Source organism: Homalodisca vitripennis, chromosome 8 (genome assembly GCF_021130785.1).
Source record: "Homalodisca vitripennis isolate AUS2020 chromosome 8, UT_GWSS_2.1, whole genome shotgun sequence".
NCBI classification, from domain to species: domain Eukaryota; kingdom Metazoa; phylum Arthropoda; class Insecta; order Hemiptera; family Cicadellidae; genus Homalodisca; species Homalodisca vitripennis.
The window spans coordinates 15,429,776-15,451,393 of NC_060214.1; the positions used below are offsets into that span (position 1 = coordinate 15,429,776).

General features: G+C 32.8%; 1 protein-coding gene across 2 annotated transcripts in view; it reads left to right on the forward strand.

Moving 5' to 3' along the window:
• LOC124367349 (endoplasmic reticulum resident protein 44-like) overlaps nucleotides 1-19,562 on the forward strand; it is a 44,465-nt gene extending 24,903 nt beyond the window's left edge. Inside the window, exons 5-7 of one of the 2 annotated variants that reach the window (XM_046824099.1) lie at nucleotides 306-421; nucleotides 3,078-3,373; nucleotides 5,174-5,526. In XM_046824099.1, the coding sequence (XP_046680055.1) occupies nucleotides 306-421; nucleotides 3,078-3,373; nucleotides 5,174-5,511 (750 nt within the window). In that variant the 3' untranslated portion in view covers nucleotides 5,512-5,526. Of the gene's footprint in view, nucleotides 1-305; nucleotides 422-3,077; nucleotides 3,374-5,173; nucleotides 5,527-14,308; nucleotides 14,602-17,775 lie in introns of those variants that run through there. The other variant, XM_046824096.1, reaches the window with a different exon arrangement.
• The last annotated feature ends 2,056 nt before the right edge of the window (nucleotides 19,563-21,618 follow it).

Genomic DNA, 21,618 nt, shown 5'->3' on the forward strand with positions numbered 1-21,618 from the left:
TTTGTTCAGATAGACAAGTTTGGTAGCCAAAACATACAAGGCGTTGCTAAAGAAGTTATGTCACAAAGAAAATATTATTTTAATTTTAAATAACTAAATAGATGTATAACAGGTATATAACAAATCAATAAGTAACCGTAACAAGTAAAATAGCCTAAAAAATACAATAACAGGAATATATTATAACAATGATATTTGTCCACGGACATTTGTCCACTGTGCGACCAAGACCCATTTCACGTCTGAGTAATATATTACTATTGTTGTTGTTGACACTCATTGATCATGAACTCCACCTGTTACAGTCCAAGAAGAGGATAATCATTGGCTTCTTCGATAGAAAAGATGTTCCCGAGTACACGACGTTCAGGAGAGTAGCCACAAATCTTAAAGACGATTGTCAGTTCCACGTCGGGTTCGGGTAAATAGTCCTAATTACTTTATTATAGCAGTTACGTAATATTGTGTAGAAGTACTTTTATCGTTCTGTTCTTTATTCTTAACTCCTGTACCTAACTATGTAACCTTTGCTGTACTATGGAAATGGTTAGTCTGGGTTTATGAAAAGCTTACAATATTTGAGGTGATTTTAACAAATTAACCTCGTTGTATGGTTGCGTCTAATTGTGTGACAATGTTTAATTTGGCTTCTAAAATCATTATGCTCTAAAATGTCTTTTATTTGATAATTTACAGTATAAATAAACAGGAAAAAACTGTACCCAGTTTTTAGTATGAAATTAATTTAAATTTTACACAGCTAAATATTTAAAAAATAAAAAAATTCATAACGCAAATTTTATAGTGTTAAATATTTTGACTGTAAGATGTTATGTACTTTAATGCTGAGCAAGCTCTCTTGTATGAACAACAACATTCTCTTGTTCACCGTAATGTGCAACAGTAAACAATTAAATCAAACTAAAAGCAAAACGATTCATTGAAACAAATACTGCAATAATTAAGAAAGCAATATAAAACCTGGTTAGCCGTGTAGATAATAACAGCAGATATATCACAGCTGCGTACAAAGCAGTTTAAATGGAGCGGTAAAAGTAAATATTTGTTGTTGTTCTTACATTAAATATAACTTTTACTTCACGTTTGTCCATCCTAAGTGCTAAAAAAATTGGTGTTGACGGTTCAGAAAAGAAGGATAAATTCACAGTTACACAACACAATTGCCTGACAGCTGCAATGACTACACAGCTGGAGTGACATAATACTTACAGCTGTTACATAGTGTAAAAAAATGTAGATGACTTGTATTGCAACATGACCATATAAATATGTATGACAAAAGGTAATAGGATGGATATACATAAGCTTATACATAAGAAGATAATAATTTTACGGTATTTCGTGACTCATAAACATTTAAAAAATCGCACTATCCCACTTGGGAAGACTAAAGTGGGCTACGTATATCTTGCGTCTTCTTGGATAACAAACTTTCTGGGCTGTAAATGTAGCCCTTTTATCCTAAAAGGGTTAAGCCAAAAAGTCATTTCTAAAACAGATTTATGGATTGTTAAAATATTTGGTAATTTTCTACTAAATATCAGTAAAGATGTACTGGGTGTCCCAGAAAGGAATGCACTTTTATTTTGGGGAAAGCCGAATGTCCAAGAGAGATAAGATAAAGAGCTTATCAGGGCTTTGTAGCCATGCCCGCGGAAAATCATTTGCCATGGATCGCTTTACCAGTGAGCAGCGTGCTTTCTGTGTACGCGAGTATTACCATACGGTTTCTTATGTGACAGTTCGACGACACTTCCGCGCTCAATACAGACTTCATGATCTCAACCAAACGCCATCAAAGACAATATTATAATGCTGGGTGCGCAAATTTGAAGTTACAGGATCAACTATGAACCCTCGTCCCATCGGTCGCCATAGAGAAGTGCGTTCTGAACAAAATATCGAGCGTGTCCGAGATGCTGTAGAGGATAATCCACATCGATCAGTAAGAAAACACGCTGCTGCTTTGAATATACCCCGAACTAGTATTCAACGCATTTTGAAACAAGATTTGAAGTTACACTCGTACAAAATCCAGTTAGTACAGGCATTGAAAGAGACTGACTACCCGCTTCGGCTTAACTACGCAAACGAGATGCTTCGTAGTTTTAGAAATTTCAATAACATAATCTTCAGTGATGAAGCACATTTCAATGTCGATGGATATGTGAATAAGCAAAACTGCAGTTATTGGTCTGCAGAAAATCCAAGGGAGAAACAATAACGCTGTTTACATTCCCCGAAGGTTAATGTCTGGGCGGGGAACGACTCAAACAGGCATCATTGGGCCGTATTTCTTTGAGGATAACCAAGGGAACACTGTGACAGTAAATTCCCAGCGATACATAACAATGATTAATGATCATTTACAGCCGTTCTTGCAGACGTTACCTCGGGCTAACAGGCAAAGATTGTGGTTTCAATAGGACGGAGCTACGTGTCATACAGCAGGAAACTCCATGACTGCAATAAGGCAGCTGTTTCGTGGGAAAGTCATTTCCAAATTTGGTGACATCAACTTTCCTCCGAGAAGCCCAGACCTAACTCCACTGGACTTTTTTTGTGGGGGTATCTAAAAAGTCGGGTGTACAACAACGCTCCTGCTACCCTCGATCATCTGAAGCAAAATATTCGTGAGGAAATTGAAGACATCCCACCAGAACTCTGCCGTCGAGTTTTCGCAGATGTAAGGTTTCGTTTGGCGGAGTGCCGGTGCCGGAGGGGTCTACATCTGGATGATGTAATCTTTCATAAGTAATTTCCCTGAAGTGTAAAAACAGGTAATCCTGGGATAATTGCTGTAAATAAAGCCATTTTTCTGTTTTTTTCTTTTTAAAAGTGCATTCCTTTCTGGGACACCCAGTATAATGTAATTAGTTATATAGATGAAAATACAATTGTGTTTGAAATGGGTGGTACTATATAATTATATTTACAGTGTTTTGAATCCATTTTAAAGTCTAGTGAAACAGGTATTTTCTGGAGTGAATGGTTGAGTGATCTATTAACCAACTATTCCGGGTAAGAATTAAGTACATCCACTTTATTATTTTTAGAGATTTGGTTAAATATGAACTGGTGGAAGCCAATTACAATGCTAAGGTAGTGTACCATCCGGATGATACGTCCCACGAAGGCGAAGAGGAATATAAAGGAAACCTAATGAATTTCACGGAAATGCTTTTGTGGGGGAACAAGTGTTGTATTCCGCTCGTGCGCCAAATAACGTTCGAGAATGCCGAAGAACTGACAGAAGAAGGCCTTCCACTGATGATCCTGTTCCACAGATCTCGAGACGTCAACGTCGTCAAAAGGTTCAAGATTTCGTGTTCGCAAATCCGAGCAGAGCGCAGTGAGTAGCCTTTTATTTCTGTTATTGTGTGTGTTGTACAAGTTTCTTTTATCTGATTTGGGCTGTGTTGGTTGAAATATTTAAATTAATATTGGTAACAGAAAATCTTTCTGAGATTGAGGCTATACTTTTATTATTCAGATTGGATAGTCCAGTAAGTTAGATGGGTTTTTTAATATTTACAAGCCCAATGCCTATTGACAATAATTGTGATTTGAGTTTTTGAGTGTGCATGCATAACTTTAGTTCCCTTTTAATTTTCAAAATTCGAGGGATAACATTTCAAAGTCATGGCATTACCCAATTTTAAACGTATTCAAAACTTTAACAATAGTGTTCAAAAATATTTAAGAACATAACACTTTGCACTGTAAATGACACTGCAACCATTCACCCCAACAAACAAAGTTCAATTACTGGGGGGGCTGTTTACTAAAAGAAAAATATATTTACATACCAATCCAGTCAGTTACAAAAAAAACATGAGGATAGAGTGTATTATGCTCAGTTTTCCAAATAGATAAAAACAAAGTATAGAGTGTAATCATGTAGAAATAAAGAAAAATTATCCCTACAATAAAATAAAACTGTGAAATTTAGTATTAGCATTTAGCTTAACCCTTTTACTGCAGTGTTCACATTCACGATGTAGGTTTTTCGTCCGATAATGCCACAGTGCGCAATGCGCACATTGGATGTTACGTAAAAATATCTGTGGTGTGCAATTGCGCACATCAAATTACGTGTGCCAAATTTTTTTAGTCGTCAATGTTACTTGAATGCGTTAAAATTTGATGAATTACTCATTCTTAGTAATATCTGCAACATATGGTAGAGTAGTATTTTATTCAATTAAATTTTGTTTCTGAACTATGTGTGTTGTTGTAATACTTTTAGTCAATTATTTCCTGCTCTTTTGTAGTTACAATTTAGATTTACATACATTTCTGATTTTTTTAGTGTTTTATTATGGTTTTTATTGTTGTCAATATTGAATTGAGTATATAAGTAAATGAACGGTGACCTTCTTGCAAAAACTGCAGGGAAGGTATTCACCCCGCTTATTTTGTTGAGAATAAAATGCTAATGGGGAGCAATATGTTTATTTATTTCAATTTATTTATTTATATAATTAAAATGTAATGAATTTATTGGTTTATTTAACAAAAAACAACCTTTGTTGCTTTCTCTAAAACAAAGAGAGTATTAAAAAATAACTGCTATGTTTAGTGGCTAGTTGTGTTGGCCTTAGGAACTATGGACGTATTATATCTTGGCCAGTGTAGCTGGACGTTTGAGCTGAGATAACATTACGGCAAAAATTAATCCGAGCTTCCAACAAAATGGCAGTGGCCAGTAGAGCTGACTATTCGAGCACCAAGAACAAATTATATATATACTGCCTTCGAGTGCATAGGGTTAAAATCGTGTTTTTGTCTGTGATAACTCTTGCGAGAAAGGTCTTGGAGACTTGAAACTTGGTACAAATGTTTCTCTTGGTCTAAGGAAGAACCCTATTGGTTTTGGGTCAAAGGCTCCAGCTTGTCTGTCTGTCTGTGCAATAAACTCCTAGATAAACTCTATAATTGGTATATAGGTTCCTCTTGGCCCAAAAACTACTCAGTTTTGTGAAAAAGTAAAAGAGCAGTCTGTCCGTCTGTGCGATAATTCGTTATAATCGTTATATTCCGTCACGTGCTTTGCTACTCAAGTGTATCGATTAGTTTAATTTTTACTATGACCTAATGGAACTTTTCATTTAAGATAGGTTTTAAATCTGGTATGTCTGCCGACTTGCAGGTAGAATAAACTTCTTGTACGGTGACGGTGACTTGTTCTCCCATCCGTTGTCGCACCTGGGGAAGACTGTGGCGGACCTGCCTGTGCTGGCCATCGACAGTTTCCAGCACATGTACCTGTTTCCGGACATGGAGAAGCTGGACGATCCGGACGCACTGGAACAGTTCATCGAGGACCTCTACACGGGCAAGCTGCACCGGGTGTACCACTACGGGGAGGAGGTTGTGCCCTCCACCACCACCACCAAGGACAACCTCACGTCTCGGGTACCTAAATCAGTCTTTGTAAACCTGCAGCCGTCGCAGCACCGGTACACACTGTTACGCGACGAGTTATAGGCTCTCATTCATTAACATTAACATAGAGTATAATTGGATCTCTGTTGTAGTCTTACACCAGAACGTATGTCAATAATTTCAAAAATTATATACATATGTTTTTAATAATTTTATGTGAATAGTTAAATATTTAAAACAGAAACTGTTAATATAATTTATAATTTATTGGTTGTAAAGAACACGTGAGTTTAAAGATAGAAAAAGGAACAAGGAAAGAGTGTGTTGTGTTTCTGCCTTTTTGAAAATTGTAAAACAACTCCGTTAAATGTACAACATGTTATGAAGATAATTTCTTGCAAACTGAAATAGGATCAGGATTTGATTATATAATTCTATTTATGTAACAATTTATATATATATATAAATTATGAAATGGTTTAATGAAATGTTGTATTGATATGAATCGTAATATCAAGTTTAGCTTTATAAAAAGTGATAAATAAAAGCAACTATACATTTTTTTATTTATTATGTAAAATATATGAAAATTATTAATGATTATTATGAGTTATTGAATGTGGTTAGGGGGGAGGGGGGTTCGAGTTAAGAAGTAAAGCTTTTTTTCCTCCAAGCACTATTAAATTATATTAATTCACGACATGCCATATTTTATTTGGTAAACACAACCAATGGCTGATTTTCAACTAGCAATAACACCTTTTCAAATATTAATTTTTATTTTGGGTAATTGTATCAGTATTTTTATTAATTACATATTATTGTATAAAAACTTAATAAGTATTTAAATAATTTATTTGTGAATTTGTCTAATCATGAAACCTTTGATCTTAAAAAGCCTAAAATTAAATTATATTAGAAAGAGTTGTTATTACTAGTTTAGCATTATTTCCAATTGCTCCAAGAATCTCAATGGCTAATTTCTAAAATATAATGCAATAAATAGGGTATTTTCTGAACTCATATCTTTCAGGTATATACTGACTGCAGCGTGTCAAATTAAAACTTCTCTAAGCATACTTGCAAATCAGAACATCGGGTGGTACCAAACCCACCCGATCGGGATGATGATAACTTCAAATTATTTATTGTATGACCGTTAATGCTCTCCCTGGCAATCACCATAAATTACCAATCTGGAAACCGGGCGCTTAAGTCCAATAACCATGATCTGATTTATATACGTATATAATACATAAGACGTAGCTGAAATGTAAGTATACTGAGGCTTTCATGTCCGGAAGGATTATTTTTCTTCGTGTTGGCTACACTGCCATGTAGTCTGATTCCTCCCCTCTGCAACGAGACTGGTTCGAGATCAGTACATAGAGAACTGTCGATACGACTATACGTTTCATGACAAAATGAACACGGTTTCATTCGTTATCCTGTTTGGAAGGGATAAACTCTGGTTGAAGTTTATAATGAGATAAAAACTGCATTAAAGGACGAGTTATACAAAGAACTTTATTGACTTCCACAAAACAAACTTTGATCAATATTGACAATTCGAAACCAATTTTCAAAGACTTTAATATCAACATGTTATTTTGAATTGTATTGACAATTGTACTGCCTTTGGTTTATTCAATTAAAAGCTATTCTCTGCTCATAGTTAAGGGAAAGCCTATATGTTGACATTATATTAATAACTTTGATAAGCTTGCTTCTGTAATGGTTCTACTTATTATCCACCTTCTTAAAAAAGAATTCCTTAAGTAGTTGAAGAGTACTTTCTGGTTATAAACTAGTGTAATGAAGCCTTCTAACTAATATTTTTTAATAGTCTTTTAAAGATGTTAAAGCTAATAGTATTATTACAGGTATCTACCTTAATTAAGTATTAAAACAACAAAAACCATTGCCACTTCTTGTAACAATAATGAGAAAACAGTTTTATTAGTAATATTCTTCAAACATTTAAACACCACCTCTTGGAAATGATGAGCTATTTCTTAAATACAAGTCCTTTATCACTATGGAATCAATGTTTGGTTAGTTGTACGAGTTGTTTGTATTACAATGTATTAATGATCTGATTCAACATTTATTGTGTGTGTGGTTTATTATTTGTATTTTTGTTATTTCTGTGGGTTTTTTTTTTTAGTTCTTTAGTGATTTGTGTTAGGCATAGAATAAAACAATTCAGTTGTTATAGATCAACTACGTTGATGATAAAATTATTGGATAAAACATACCTTCTCGTACAGTTCAAGCTTAAAGTCATTTAGCTTGTCAAAATTGTTATCTAGTTACATTCAAAAACCAGGAGGCCTTTACGCGCAAGCAGAAAATTGCTGGATGAAGTTAACGTCGCTACTATTAACTGTGTTATCAGCTGGGCAGTGATCTATTATTTGCATGAATTCATTTCAATAGGCAATAGACAAAATTCTTATACGTAAATAAGATGCTTGTTGAAGATTTTTGTCTTCGCAGATTCTTTTTAATTGTTCAGGTTGAACAGCCTGGCTCCTGCGTAGCACGGTTTCTTCTCGTAGAGGGATGTGTGGTGAATCGGCATTGCAAAAATTTGTGTTGTTCCTAGAGCTGTATTGGTGAGCATATCCCAGTCTCTGGTGATTCCTGTCTACTGCATGTTTGACCACTTCAAGAATGTAAAGTGATGTGACAGTCAGTATTAAGTTCTTGGAACGCACTTCGACAAGAGTCATATTGGTTTTAGCCTAATAAAGTTCTCTCTGTAGTACCAAGACTTGACTCACATTCCTGGCAGAGGAGTTTCCCCACACTGTAAGTCCACGCCGAATATGCGACTCAAATAGCGAATGGTGTACTACTTTTCTGTTTCAAGGTCACAGGAGTTGAAAAAAATATTCTTTTGACTGCATACAGGTAGTGATGGGAGAATCGAATGCAGAATTGAATAGTATTCGAAGTACAGCCAGAGTACTCACATATTCGAATGCATCAAAATGAATTTAAATACTTTTGAAATGAATACAATTTCTCTGGAAGAATTGAATTCAAACCTGGAGTATTCGTTTATTCTGACGAATAGTTAGCATTCAAATAAAATATCCAAGAGCTGTATTCGTATTCATAGGAGGTTTAAAATGAATACATATATTATGGAGACTTTGAAAAGAATAATTTAGAGGAGATTCATAATTTGAAAAAATAATTACAAATTTTAATACTTGAAAAAATGAATAATTATTAAATAAAAAAATACATATTATTTAAGAGTTACAGTTCTAAGCAATAAAGACAAATATGAATATTTATTTCTTATTGTTGTGTAAAAACAAAATATTGAGGTTTTCTGACTTCAGTCTATTTCTACGGTAATTAGTGACAAGACCTGCTGTGGAAAAGAGTCTTTCAGACGGAACTGAAGTAGCAGGTAAACAAAGATATTTCTTCTGAAATTCGTATATCATGGGTATGACTTGTTTATACGAGGCACCAAAAGCCAAAGGCACAAAAAGCAAAACATATACATATTAGAATACAGTGGTGAATTCGTGAAAAACAAGTGAAATAACCCAGGAAAAATACATTGCGGGAAAGAAGTAAGACAGGTCTAGACCTATCTGTTAGAAACGCTCAGCTAAGCAAAAGTATTCGAATACATATTCAAATACAGGGGTGAACTCGAATTCACTGTGTTCGATTCCTTTTAAGTATTCGATTCTCCCATCACTACATACAGGCTGGTATTTAATTGTTCTAGTTAAAAACGCAGTGGGAATTGAATTGCAGTTTCTTATTGGCTACGTTGGTTTGGTCTGCGTTCTCAAATAATTGTAAATTTCATATTCCTCCAATGTGCTTTGTTTTTCGTATTTTATAACATAAATGTAGTACTTCCATCTTACAGGCCATCTTCAGTTGTATTCATTGAATGATAATTATAATCAATGCAGCGTTGATCGCACAATTGATTGTGGATCGTTGTTTGGTTTTCATTGTGTCAGGCATTATTTTCATCGTATCACTCGGAAATAATCTACCAGTTTAGTCTACACAGGAACAAGGGCAGTATTAAAATTTTATACACACGATTTATGAAATTTATGGTATGTCCTCGGCTTCATAAAATATTAGAAATACAATTTCTGGTTATATGTATCAGTTCAATTCCATTTTTCTTGTTTATTAAAACTTTTTTGTTACATTACTAAAGTATCAACAATCCTGATTTGGAAGAGTTTTGTTAAAATTTTATTGTTGAAAGTGAATTCATTCTGATTTAAAATTTGTTTTAGCAGATACACCAATTCGTCGATAGCTCAAATTTCCGTGAATTGCTTGTGAAAACTGGTCTGGTACATTAGTGTAAAGGTTAAATCTTATTAGCCTTATAATAAGAGGCCACTGATGTTTAATTAACTAGTGGCCTTATTGGAATATCTTTCTTGTGAACTTTCGGTAAAATTCCCAATTTTTTACCCTCTGATAACGCTATCTTTATGCTGAAACGCGTAAGCGATTTCATACTTGGACCGTACGACAAGGTATGTTTTAGCCAATATTTTTTTGAATTTTCAGTCTGGCTGGGGCTTCTTGCAGTATTTTAAAATTGTAAATTTTTCAACTGTTTTGTAATATAATGTTTTGGTGAATTGACTGTAATTTTATTGATGTCACAAATTTTTATTTAATTTTATCTTTTAGAGAGATATGCAAGCAAAAGAAAATTTCTCCTCATTTTAAGTATTTAAATACTGGAAAATTGAGCCAACTTTTGGTGCAGGGAGCAAGATTTGGTAAAACACAGCAAAATAACAACAATCTGACTTTTGTTATCAGATATTAAATTCAAATAGATCTTATTTTATATTAAGATTATTTGGAGTGTTTCACCGTTTCATTTGGTGTATTATTTATTGAATTATAATGGTTCTAACCTACAATGTTTTAACTGACAAAAGAGAGATTGATCAGGACAAACTGTTCACACATGTAATAATTATTGTGAATTACTGAGTGACATTTTCTTGGATATATTTTAAGTTGTCAAGTCACTGAAATGTTAAAAATTTTAATTTTAGTTTTTGGACAAACACTTTAAATTTACGTTGGCTATAAAAATGTAATTCTGAGCCGGCTGTAGTGAAATGACTTAAATTTTTGCCCCAAAAGAATAGTGTCAAAGCTCAAAACGCTTTTACACCCGTATTCATGGATGTAGAATAAGGGTAGGGTTTCCTTATTATGGTAATGTCTCATTTTAGAGATCTGATTAATACGTATACATACGTTTTATGGTTTTTCTTGTTATGTGAATACGTTTTAAATATTTCAATGATCAAAGTATAAAACAGTTTGAAATTTTTTCGGAATGATATAGAACTATATTGAAAAAATATTAATTATTATTATATCTTTCAAATGAGACATTTATTTCTCGTAATCCTTCACCCAATTATAAAGGCGTAACAGTGTTTTAAGTTTGACATTGTTCTTATGGATAATCGAGATGTCTACTAGTACAGCCGGCACAATTTAGTAGACTAAAATAATAAAAATACTATTGAAATTTAGTTTTTTTAGTGTAGTCTTTCAGCTTTTTTGACAAAATACTATTAGGTATTTTATACAAAAATAGCTTACTTTACATTTGAATCACACTTTATCCATAGTCATAGCCAGCTTTTCAATGTTGCCAACATTAATTGTATCCAAACCAACATATACCACTTTGTGTTTCTGGAAATAAAAACTTAATTTGATAGAATTCAGTTTGATAAAAACAGTCGGCTACATCATTGTAATTGCATAACGTTTTAAATTCTGTGTTCATATTTTTTATCATATATTATTAATTTAACATGTATTAAATTGACTTGTCATCTTGTAGTCATACTGTATTTTAATGAATTATTTCTGTAGACGTGCTTTGCAGAGCACAAATGCTTGTTACTTGAATGACCAAGTTTGTACACGTTGATGGAGGGATTCCACAGGTAAAGCAGGCCATAGCTGATTGGTCGACAGATGCCAGGATGTTGTCAGTGTGAGGTGAGAAATGGTGTTGTGACAACAGTCTCGTGTTGTGGGTGGCGAGCAGGGGCAGGTTCCATCGTGATTGCTTGCATGGTGTTTCTCAACTTTGGTTAAAACTATAACAGTTCATTGTGTAGTCTTATAAAATACCACGAAAAAATATAATTGGTCCTGTTGCCTTCGTACTAAAGGATTAATGAATATCTAAAACTGTTTTATATTCTTTTGAATATTAAAAAAATTCTTCCTTGTTATAATGAATATTTAAAAATCATATTTAATTTAATTATTGATGATTTTTTTTGCCCAAACAGTTTTATTTGAATCGGTTTAAGAATTAATAGATAAAAATAGATTTTGGATTCACTTCCAATGTAAAGAATGAAAAAGGGAAAATGTGTTACAAAATATATATTATTTGATTTATCAAGGCATAATTTTTTGTGGTAAAGACTTCCTAATCATAAAAATGGTTTATTACATCCTATCCTAAACAAGGTTTGCAAAATCTTTGTAAATTCTAATGCAATGTTTAAATTTTGTTAATCCAGCCTGTTTTTATTTTTGTTAGCATTAAATTATTCTTCTGTTAACCCACAGTTTAACTACGTAATGAATATTATTTTATCTTATACTTTTTGTCAATGTTTTGAATATCTTTGATTGTTTTATAAGAATTGTTCAGCACTTTTTTGGGGCAACTTTTCTTTATTACTCATATTTTTTTAGATTGCAACATATTTTCATTGAATACTTGAATCAAAGTTGTTTATCATCTTTGTTCTTCCATTTGTCATTCGATTTTAAGTTTTGTCATAAATGCTTATTTTGAAATTGAAAATCTTTCCATTGTCTAACTTGCCTATGAGATTCATAAATTGTTTTGAAAAAATAAATTTATTAGTTGACAAAAATGTTATATACTTTGATTTTATGCATTATCAAATACATATGTCTATTAATTTTTTATAGTGTCCTTTAAATATAACCCAAACAATTACTTCTCTATTGGTAACAATAGGGATTTTCAAGTTAAATCTAATACCTTGACAATGTTTACAAATTAACACTCAGCATTGGACCTTTCTTCAAATACTACAAACTTTCTTAATGTCATTTATAATTTATACAATTTAAATAAGATTGTTACTAAAAGTGTGGTTATTCAAGTAAATTAAATTTTAGTATTTTTCACAATTTTAATATAATTGTGTACATGTTTGAATTGTTAGTAAATTTAATACAGTTATTAGAAAGCTTCATAATTTGTATCACCTTATAATCAAACTTTTTGTATCAATTTTGTAAATTAAAAATTAAATATGTTGAAATGTCTTGCATACAATTGCCAATTTTAGTTTTGTAACATTAAAATTGTTAGACGTAATGTAAACAAAACATTAAATGACTTAATAAAAAACTAAAATAAATCTAATTAAAATAAACCATTTTAAAATTAAATACGTTTATGTATTATGTTTTGGATACTTTAAAGTTGGGAAACACTACATCTATGCTTCGTAAGTTAGAATAGTTTTTATCATGTGAATGTGTTTTGCGGGTTCAGAGGATGTGCCATAGGGTGATACAAGTTGTAGCTTTGTATTTTACTGCAAATTTTGATATTTTGTGTGTTGCAAATAAATATAAACTTAAAACGACCAAATGTAACGCTCATTAAAAACCCTTTTATCAACATTACACATTGCATATTGTAATACATTAAATATGTTATTTTATACCTATTTATTACTGTATTTTTGGTTTAGAATATTAATAGGAAATTATTGTTTAAACTGTTAGTCTTGTATAGCTAACGTATTGTACGGCATAAAAGAAACAATAGTTAATAGTTGATTAAATGCATTAAATTATTTTGTGTTTAATATGAAAATGTTAAAGTCAATTAAAAAAATCATATATAATGTGTCCACAAAATGTCTATAAATGTGTGATAAATAAATAAATCATTAAAAATTAAACAGTTATAATTATTTTTTGTATTTAGCTTTAAATTATATAGCATTAGTTTTAGTACATCAATAATCAATCCCCCATTGCATACAGGTATGTCTTAAGGCTGAATGATATAAATATATTTTTGTATCATATTTTGGGTTTATTTTTAATGTATATATGTATCAGATAAGAGAGGTGGCCATTGAGACCATTCCTACCCATCATATATCTGATATTGTTGAGTGGTAGATTATCGGTGGCCATTGAGACCATTCCTACCCTTCATATGTCTGATATTGTTGAGTGGTAGATTATCAGTGGCCATTGAGACCATTCCTACCCTTCATATGATATATTGTTGAGTGGTAGATTATCGGTGGCCATTGAGACCATTCCTACCCTTCATAGGATATATTGTTGAGTGGTAGATTATCGGTGGCCATTGAGACCATTCCTACCCTTCTTCATATGTCTGATATTGTTGAGTGGTAGATTATCAGTGGCCATTGAGACCATTCCTACCCTTCATAGGATATATTGTTGAGTGGTAGATTATCAGTGGCCATTGAGACCATTCCTACCCTTCATATGACTGATATTGTTGATTGGTACTATAGAGACCATCCATATTATCTATGTGAACGGAAATATTGATCAGCATATAAAGTGAGACAGGTAGTCTTGGAATGGGTTCTCCTTTACTGACTTTATATCTGGATTTGTTAATGGTTACTTTACAAATCCTAGAACAGAAAAATGTATAAAGTTTGTGAACAGGTTGGTGTTTGTGATTTTGTTTTGTGCAAGATTTTATTCTTTGAATGTGTGGATTTCTAAAGTGCTTTTTTGAGTGTTCTTTCAAATAGTAATGTCCTATGGAAGTTCTTACTGGTCTATCTGGTTTCAGGGACGTGGTGCGGCAGATGCACCCACCAGGGCAGCCGATTGTTGTGTTTCGGCCGGATGTGGCTCTATCCAACGAGCGCGATGAGACTTTCAACAATTCCCTCCTCAGTTACGACGAGACCAACGTGTGGATGTCGGAGAAGTGTGTGCCACTCGTGCGTGAGATCACATTCGAGAACGCTGAGGAATTGACGGAGGAAGGCCTTCCATTCCTGATACTCTTCCACAAACCAAACGACGCTGACACCGTCAAACGCTTCAAGGACATCTGCCAGATGTTGGCAGCGGAGAAACGTAAGTTTTTAGAATTTTCTTCTGAGGCTCGGTAGGGCGTTCAAATACAAAAATCAGAATTTCACCAGACATTTAACAAAACATTTATTTGTAGAATAAACACAATTTGAAACACATCTAATTATTTTACTTAATATCCTTTTTATTGACACATCTTTTTCCCACCCAATTGGAAATTATTTTAACACGTTCACAACGACTTCTTTCTTCTTTTTTCCAGACTTTTATTTGCTGTTGGAATTTTTTAATATTAATGGCAAAAAACCGTAATAATTATTTTACGTTAAATGTCTTAAGTATAATAGGAGAGGAGATATATGTAGACTTTGCAATTTTGCACAAAAAATGTATTTCAATATATTCTTTCAATGTTTTTCTGTCTATCCAAGTACATACACATTTAATTTACCTTAAAAAATTAAACAAACGTGTCCCCAATGGGGTGCACAATAGTCGTTAAGGTAAGTGCGGGATCACATTTAACAAACTACCAAGACAGACAAACAATAAAAATTCACACACACTTCACACAAATGGACACACTTTTTGAAAGCCCGGTGTGTACCTGATTGGGTACATGACGGCAGTTGTGAAAGATCATGTGTACCCAATGGGGTACATGTCGTCATCAGAAAATGAAGTAAGTCATTTCAGTTACTAATTGAACACAAACATTTCCACCCATTCGTCTTCATCAAATCTGTGACCTCACAATTCTTCTTTGAGTGACCCAAACACTATCTTTGAATTGTGATAATCTCCAGTTTTAGTTGTGAAAAGTGAAAGACTGTTTCAGAATAAGCCAGAAATGTAACACGCTGGGAAAAATCCACGAATCCCATTGTAAAACCGAGGAAATATAAAAAAATAATGTTCGCTCTGGAAAGAGACTTGTAAACAAATATATTAGAGCTCCTTTTTGAATTTGAGGCTGATTAATCTTATTGTATTTTAAGACCCCTGGCTTGTAAAACTGTTAATGAAGATTTACCACATGCAGGCAATGATGATGCAAAATTGAGCGTCAACAAAGAATGATTGCGATGTGTGGTTTGATTGGTGATTTGTACGTGCGCTTCCCTTAAATTTGGTTGGTCCATTGAATTTTTGAAGATTGAGCTTTGTGATAAAAATCGTCTAGAATTAATTATAATTATACAAAGTTTCAATAATTATTAGAGGGTTAATATTAATGTTATGCAAGTGAAACAATTATGAAATACTAGTAAAAGATAATAATTCACCATGGTTTTATAGTAAAGTAAACATACTAATCAAATATAACTTATTTAATACAACAAAATGAAGTCACATTTTGAAAGTAGATAACCTCAGACAACAGTTAATAATAACAGAGTATCAGCTTACAAACAAACTAAGCACATACTCAGAAACTGATTGCCAAGAGCGAGTATGTTCACTTGGAGCATCAGCTGGGCCACTGAGAGTGCACTTGCACTGACAAAACAAACAAACATTTGAGTTCTAACTGTCACTGAATGTTACGATGATTCGCACTGCACATTGTATTATACTAAAAAACCAAAGAAACACTCTTATGCATTCTGTAGGACTTTTGTAGAACAAAAATAACATTATTTTAATGGGTTTTTTCTGAAAGCAAAGTCAGTATGAGTTTCCCAATTCAATTTTCAATTAATAGTTTTTCTGATCTATTTTATATTATCTTTTTATAAATCTTTAAAAATTGATTGACCTTTTTTTTATTGGTTACAAAGGAGATTATTGACCAAGTAACAATTTTCTGCACTTTAAGTGCTGATTTATGAATTGCCCTGTAAAATTGCAATACGTCAAGTGCTTGGAAAGTAGTGTTGTATCAGTAGCATACCAATCAACTGCATCAGCATAACATTGGATGACAGGCCATTGGCCAGTGAAGAAAAATGGTCCAAGAACTGAGCCCTGCGGAACACCCATCTTAGCAATCGTAGCAAGTTCTGAATTCTTATTGTTGATTGAAATAAACTGTTTCCTGTTCTTCCAAATAAAATTTGATTAGTTTCATAAAATCATATTTCATCCCATAAAATTCTAATTTCTGTAATAGAATAGAAAACTATATACAATCAAATGCTTTGCTTAGACCACACAAGGAAAGTAAAACTGTAATTTTATTTTCAAAAGCATGTAATGTTTTAGTTATATTTTAAAAAACTGTAGGAGTTGTTTTTCTTTTCCTTTTCCAGTAAGTCCAAATTGACTTAATTAATTAATTGAATTAATTACTGAGTAAAGTATTATGATTTTCAAAATAATAAATAACTCAATTGATTGTAAATTAATATGAATATTAATAGAACCGATCTTTAATTTTTAACTTGTAATATATTAGTTATTCTTTGTTAGTTTGTTATTGACGATGGACGATTTGAAAGGATAGTAGGATTTCGGACATTTGTTATGGTTATAAGGTACAAAAAGGCATTTTTTTAACATTAACGTTGGCAAATATCCTAAATCCTATATTTCAGTTATATAGGGGTTTTAAATTGAGAAAGGTATTAGTTTACCAAAATAAGTCAACTTATGAATTAAAACGTAACACTGTTTAAAATGTATCACTTAAATTGATCAAAGTAGCAGTACTTGTATGATACCTATCATAGAAATTTGAAATTAGGCTTACATTCTTTAATTAGCACTTAAAATTGTTTTCAAATTGATTTGTTTAGTTCAATGTTTTAAATTTATTCCTAGCTGAGTTTAAGACATTTTAACTGTACATATTGTAAATTTTAATTTTTTTCGTAGGTAAACTATTCAAAAAAATAAGTAACATATGAATGAAACTAAAAAAAAAAAAAAAATAGTTCTCCAGTATCCTATAAGTTCAAAAAAAGTATCTTTAAGATAAAGCCATGAAGTTTGTTTCTCTAGTTTGTATTTTTACAAGACTTGAACAACTCAGATTGTCTATTGAATTCATTAGTACAATTTGTGGTACCTAGTTTAATTGAGAATTGTTCTCAAGTAGATATTTAGCATAATGCAGTTACAAAAAATAAAAGTGGGTTTTTGAAATTAAAATTTCAAGTGTGAATTCCATATGAAATCTGTCTATGCACTGTTGATAATCCCTTAAATAAGAAATTTATTTTCCCATATTTTGGCCATTACGTTTAATTAAATTAATTGTATATATTTTTTTAGAAAATATCAATTTCTTGACGGCTGACGGAGTGAAGTTCGCCCACCCGCTGCATCATTTGGGAAAGTCCCAAGACGATCTGCCGCTGATTGCTATTGACAGTTTCCGCCACATGTACATGTTCCCGGACATCCGGAATATGGACAAGCCCGGAGTGTTGTTGAGCTTCATCAAGGACCTGTACTCGGGCAAGTTGCACAGAGAGTTCCACTACGGTCCTGATACCAACGAGGTGTTACAAGTGGAGGGGAAAGTGGGGGGCCTGCCCTCGACCACACCTCCCGAGTCCACGTTCAAGAAACTCGGCCCGTCCAAGAACAGATACACGCTGTTGCGCGACGAACTGTGAACGCTCCCCACACATCACCTCACTCGGACACTACTGTCTACTGTGTTCGTCACTCCTTTCTGTACATACCTTCCCTTTGTGTTTTATGTATCGTGTGTTTTCACCAAGAGTGTTGGTAACTGTGTAAAACCGTGAGGCTGTGTATTGGTTGGATGCTGTGTATTATTTGTAGTTAAGTTCTCGAGCGCTAAATATTTCAGCCCTTTTCCGACTCTATTTTAGATTCCACATCGGTTTTGAGATGACTTATTCGTACCATGCAATCATACTAGTTGCGGATTATTCATAATAACAATTTTTTTTTGTTTCACAGCTCCTCTTTGCTATAATTAAAAAAAACCAATCCCTTGTAAAAAATGAATGTTCTAATACCTAATGTTTTACAAACCGAATAGCATATTAAATCATAAACATATATCACAAATAATAAAAGTGTTTGTACATAAATACTGAAAATTTGTACTCGTATTTTTTCTATTTAAGTTCAATGTACACAAAATATATAAATAGTTTTCTGAATATAATTAATACTAATTGGACATTGTAGTGCAATGCAACCTGAATCTCACTAATTTCTCTCTTCGCTTTTAATATTTTTGTTTCCCTTTGAGCATAAAACTCGAAATTACTTCACTATTTGAAACTATAACTTTTATTCACTACAACTAATTGTTAAAATCGATAAAAAAACATTAACAGATAATGAGTCTTGATCTAAATAGGTCTTGGTGAAAACATAACTTATAATTTGTGTTGTGTCGGAATACTAAACTATATAAAACCTTTCTGTCTAATTTTATCAGTGTTTATATTCTTTCAACTGTTTAGAAGTTTCAGTTGTCGTATTAGTAGGTATTTGTTAGGACTTTTGTCAACTTAAAGGATTTATTTGATCTACTTAATAAATGTTCAAAAGCCATGTTAGGTAATGAGTAAATGTATTTTTTTATTTTGCCATTTAAATAGTAAAGTCTTAAGTATATTTTATTTAATGTTGAATATGGTTTTTGATCTCTTAGTTCTTTTCCTCAAAATTGATTTGTTGTTGTGTACAAATTAGCATCATTTATAGATTGTAGTGTTGATAAGTTAAGGTTTGAATTAAAATCTCCCGTACAGGATAATATATCAAGAGTGTTGTATGGTAAATTTAATGTCATAATAAATTGGGATTTTTGTCCAAATTGATTAGCAAACCATGATCCTTGTTTATTGTTATAACTGTAAAGTACAACTAGATAACAAACAATGGAAATATTAAGTTTGAATAATTGAAAACTTCTGTCTTTCCCAACAGTTTAAAAATATTATTTTTTAGTTTAATATATAAGGTACAATGGTACAAAAAACATTGAGTTAGAAGGAATAGGAAATTCTATAGTTTTTAATAAACCTTTATAAGTATAAAGTATTAAACGTCTTTTGTTTGTTAAATGCAAAGTTTTAAGGTTTTTTATTTTTCACTGAAAATACCAAGGTTATAAATACTCACTCCATTTTGAGATAATGGTGTTGTTGAAATTCAATAGTTAAATGTTAACATTTAATTATGGTTTATTCAAATAAAAACGCATTTATAATTAAAAATTGTTTGACTTTTTAAAGCGATTGTACAACAGGAATATCATATCAGGAAATACAAAAATTAAAGATTTTCAAATGATTCATGTAACCATAATATCCATGTTGAAATGGTACAATCCTTGCATAAACAAGTGTGTGGAATAAATATATATGTCTTATATGTACAGTTTTTAATTTTTGTAACGTAGTATATTCTAATTTGAAATGGGTTGTATTTTTATTTTGCACCTTTACCTTGAGTATTAATTCACTGGTGGTTTGGTTTGTCCTATTTTTTAGTACACATGTTTAAATTTCCCTCAAACCATACTGTTAAGTTTTTATTATAGTTTTAAAAATTGGGCTATAGTTATTTATTAGTACAAGATATAATATAGATCTACTAACTAATCATGCGTGAGGTTCCCATAAGCTGGTCTGTTGGTATTGATGCAGTTTCTCAGCCGTACTGGTTTACGAGGGGGTGTCTCACTCCAACATTTGTTTGCAAATTAATATTTTATATTTTGGTCTGTAATGTATATCATGATTAGACAACATTTGTATTGTTTCATGTGACCATCTTAGGATTTTGTTTTTATATGGACAATTTTCAGAACTTAGAGTCTTTCATTGCAAATCTAAGTATAGTTAAAATAAGTTTAAAGGCTTAAGCACTCTCGCAAGTGTTTACTCACAGACCTAAGCACTTTCGTGTGTGCACTCACAGACCTAAGCGCTCTTTCCTGTGCTCTCACAGACCCAAGCACTTTTGTGTGTGCACTCACAGATCTAAGCGCTCTTTTGTCTGCTCTCACAGGCATAAGCACTTTCGTGTGTGCACCCACAGACCTAAGCGCTCTTTTGTGTGCTCTCACAGAGATAAGCACTTTCGTGTGTGCACTCACAGACCTAAGCGCTCTTTCCTGTGTTCTCACAGACCTAAGCACTTTCGTGTGTGCACTCACAGATATAAGCACTCGTGTGTGCACTCACAGATCTAAGCGCTCTTGTGTGCTCTCACAGGCATGACCACTTTCGTGTGTGCACTCACAGACCTAAGCGCTCTTTTGTGTGCTCTCACAGACCTAAGTGCTCCTTCGTGTGCTCTCACAGACCTAAGCACTCTCGCGTGTGCACTCACAGACATAAACATTCTCGTGTGTGTTCTCACAGATATAAGCACTCTCGTGTGTGCACTCACAGAATTAAGCAGCGCTCTTTCATGTGCTCTCACAGATATAAGCACATTCGTGAATGCACTCACAGACCTAAGTGCTCTTTCGTGTGTTCTCACAGATATAAGCACTCTTGTGTGTGCACTCACAGAATTAAGCGCTCTTTCGTGTGCTCTCATAAACCAAAGTGCTCTCACATGTGAACTCACAGACCTAAGATGTCTCGCATGCGCACTCGCTGATCTAAGCACTCACATTAGGCTGTTCTGTGCAGTGATTCTATTTGTTAATCCTTATTAAATTATTGTATTACATATTTGTAATCTTCATACCAAAATAAGAAAATGAGTTGAAATTTGTTTCACTTAATTGATAATGCGTTACCAAAGGTTGAAAATCTACCTAAAAATATTTCTAACGAAAACCACCAAGTGGCCTAAAGGCTAATTTGAGATTTACATGAAAAGACCTGTGTACCAAAGATACTAAAAGGTAACAGGCAGTGATGAGACCTGATTTATCACAGACCATAATAATACCTGATTGGTCGTTGACGACATCGATGGATTTAGATGATTGGATATCGGATATTTGCCATTGTTATATGTTTAAAAACATTTGTAACATATAATGATTGGAAATGTTTATGATACTATCATCGTTCCAAGTCATCAATCATCAATACCAGACTGTAATCAAAAATACAGTTTCATCAAATCTATCGTGGAAGTTAGTGATGACTTTTAAATTGGGAA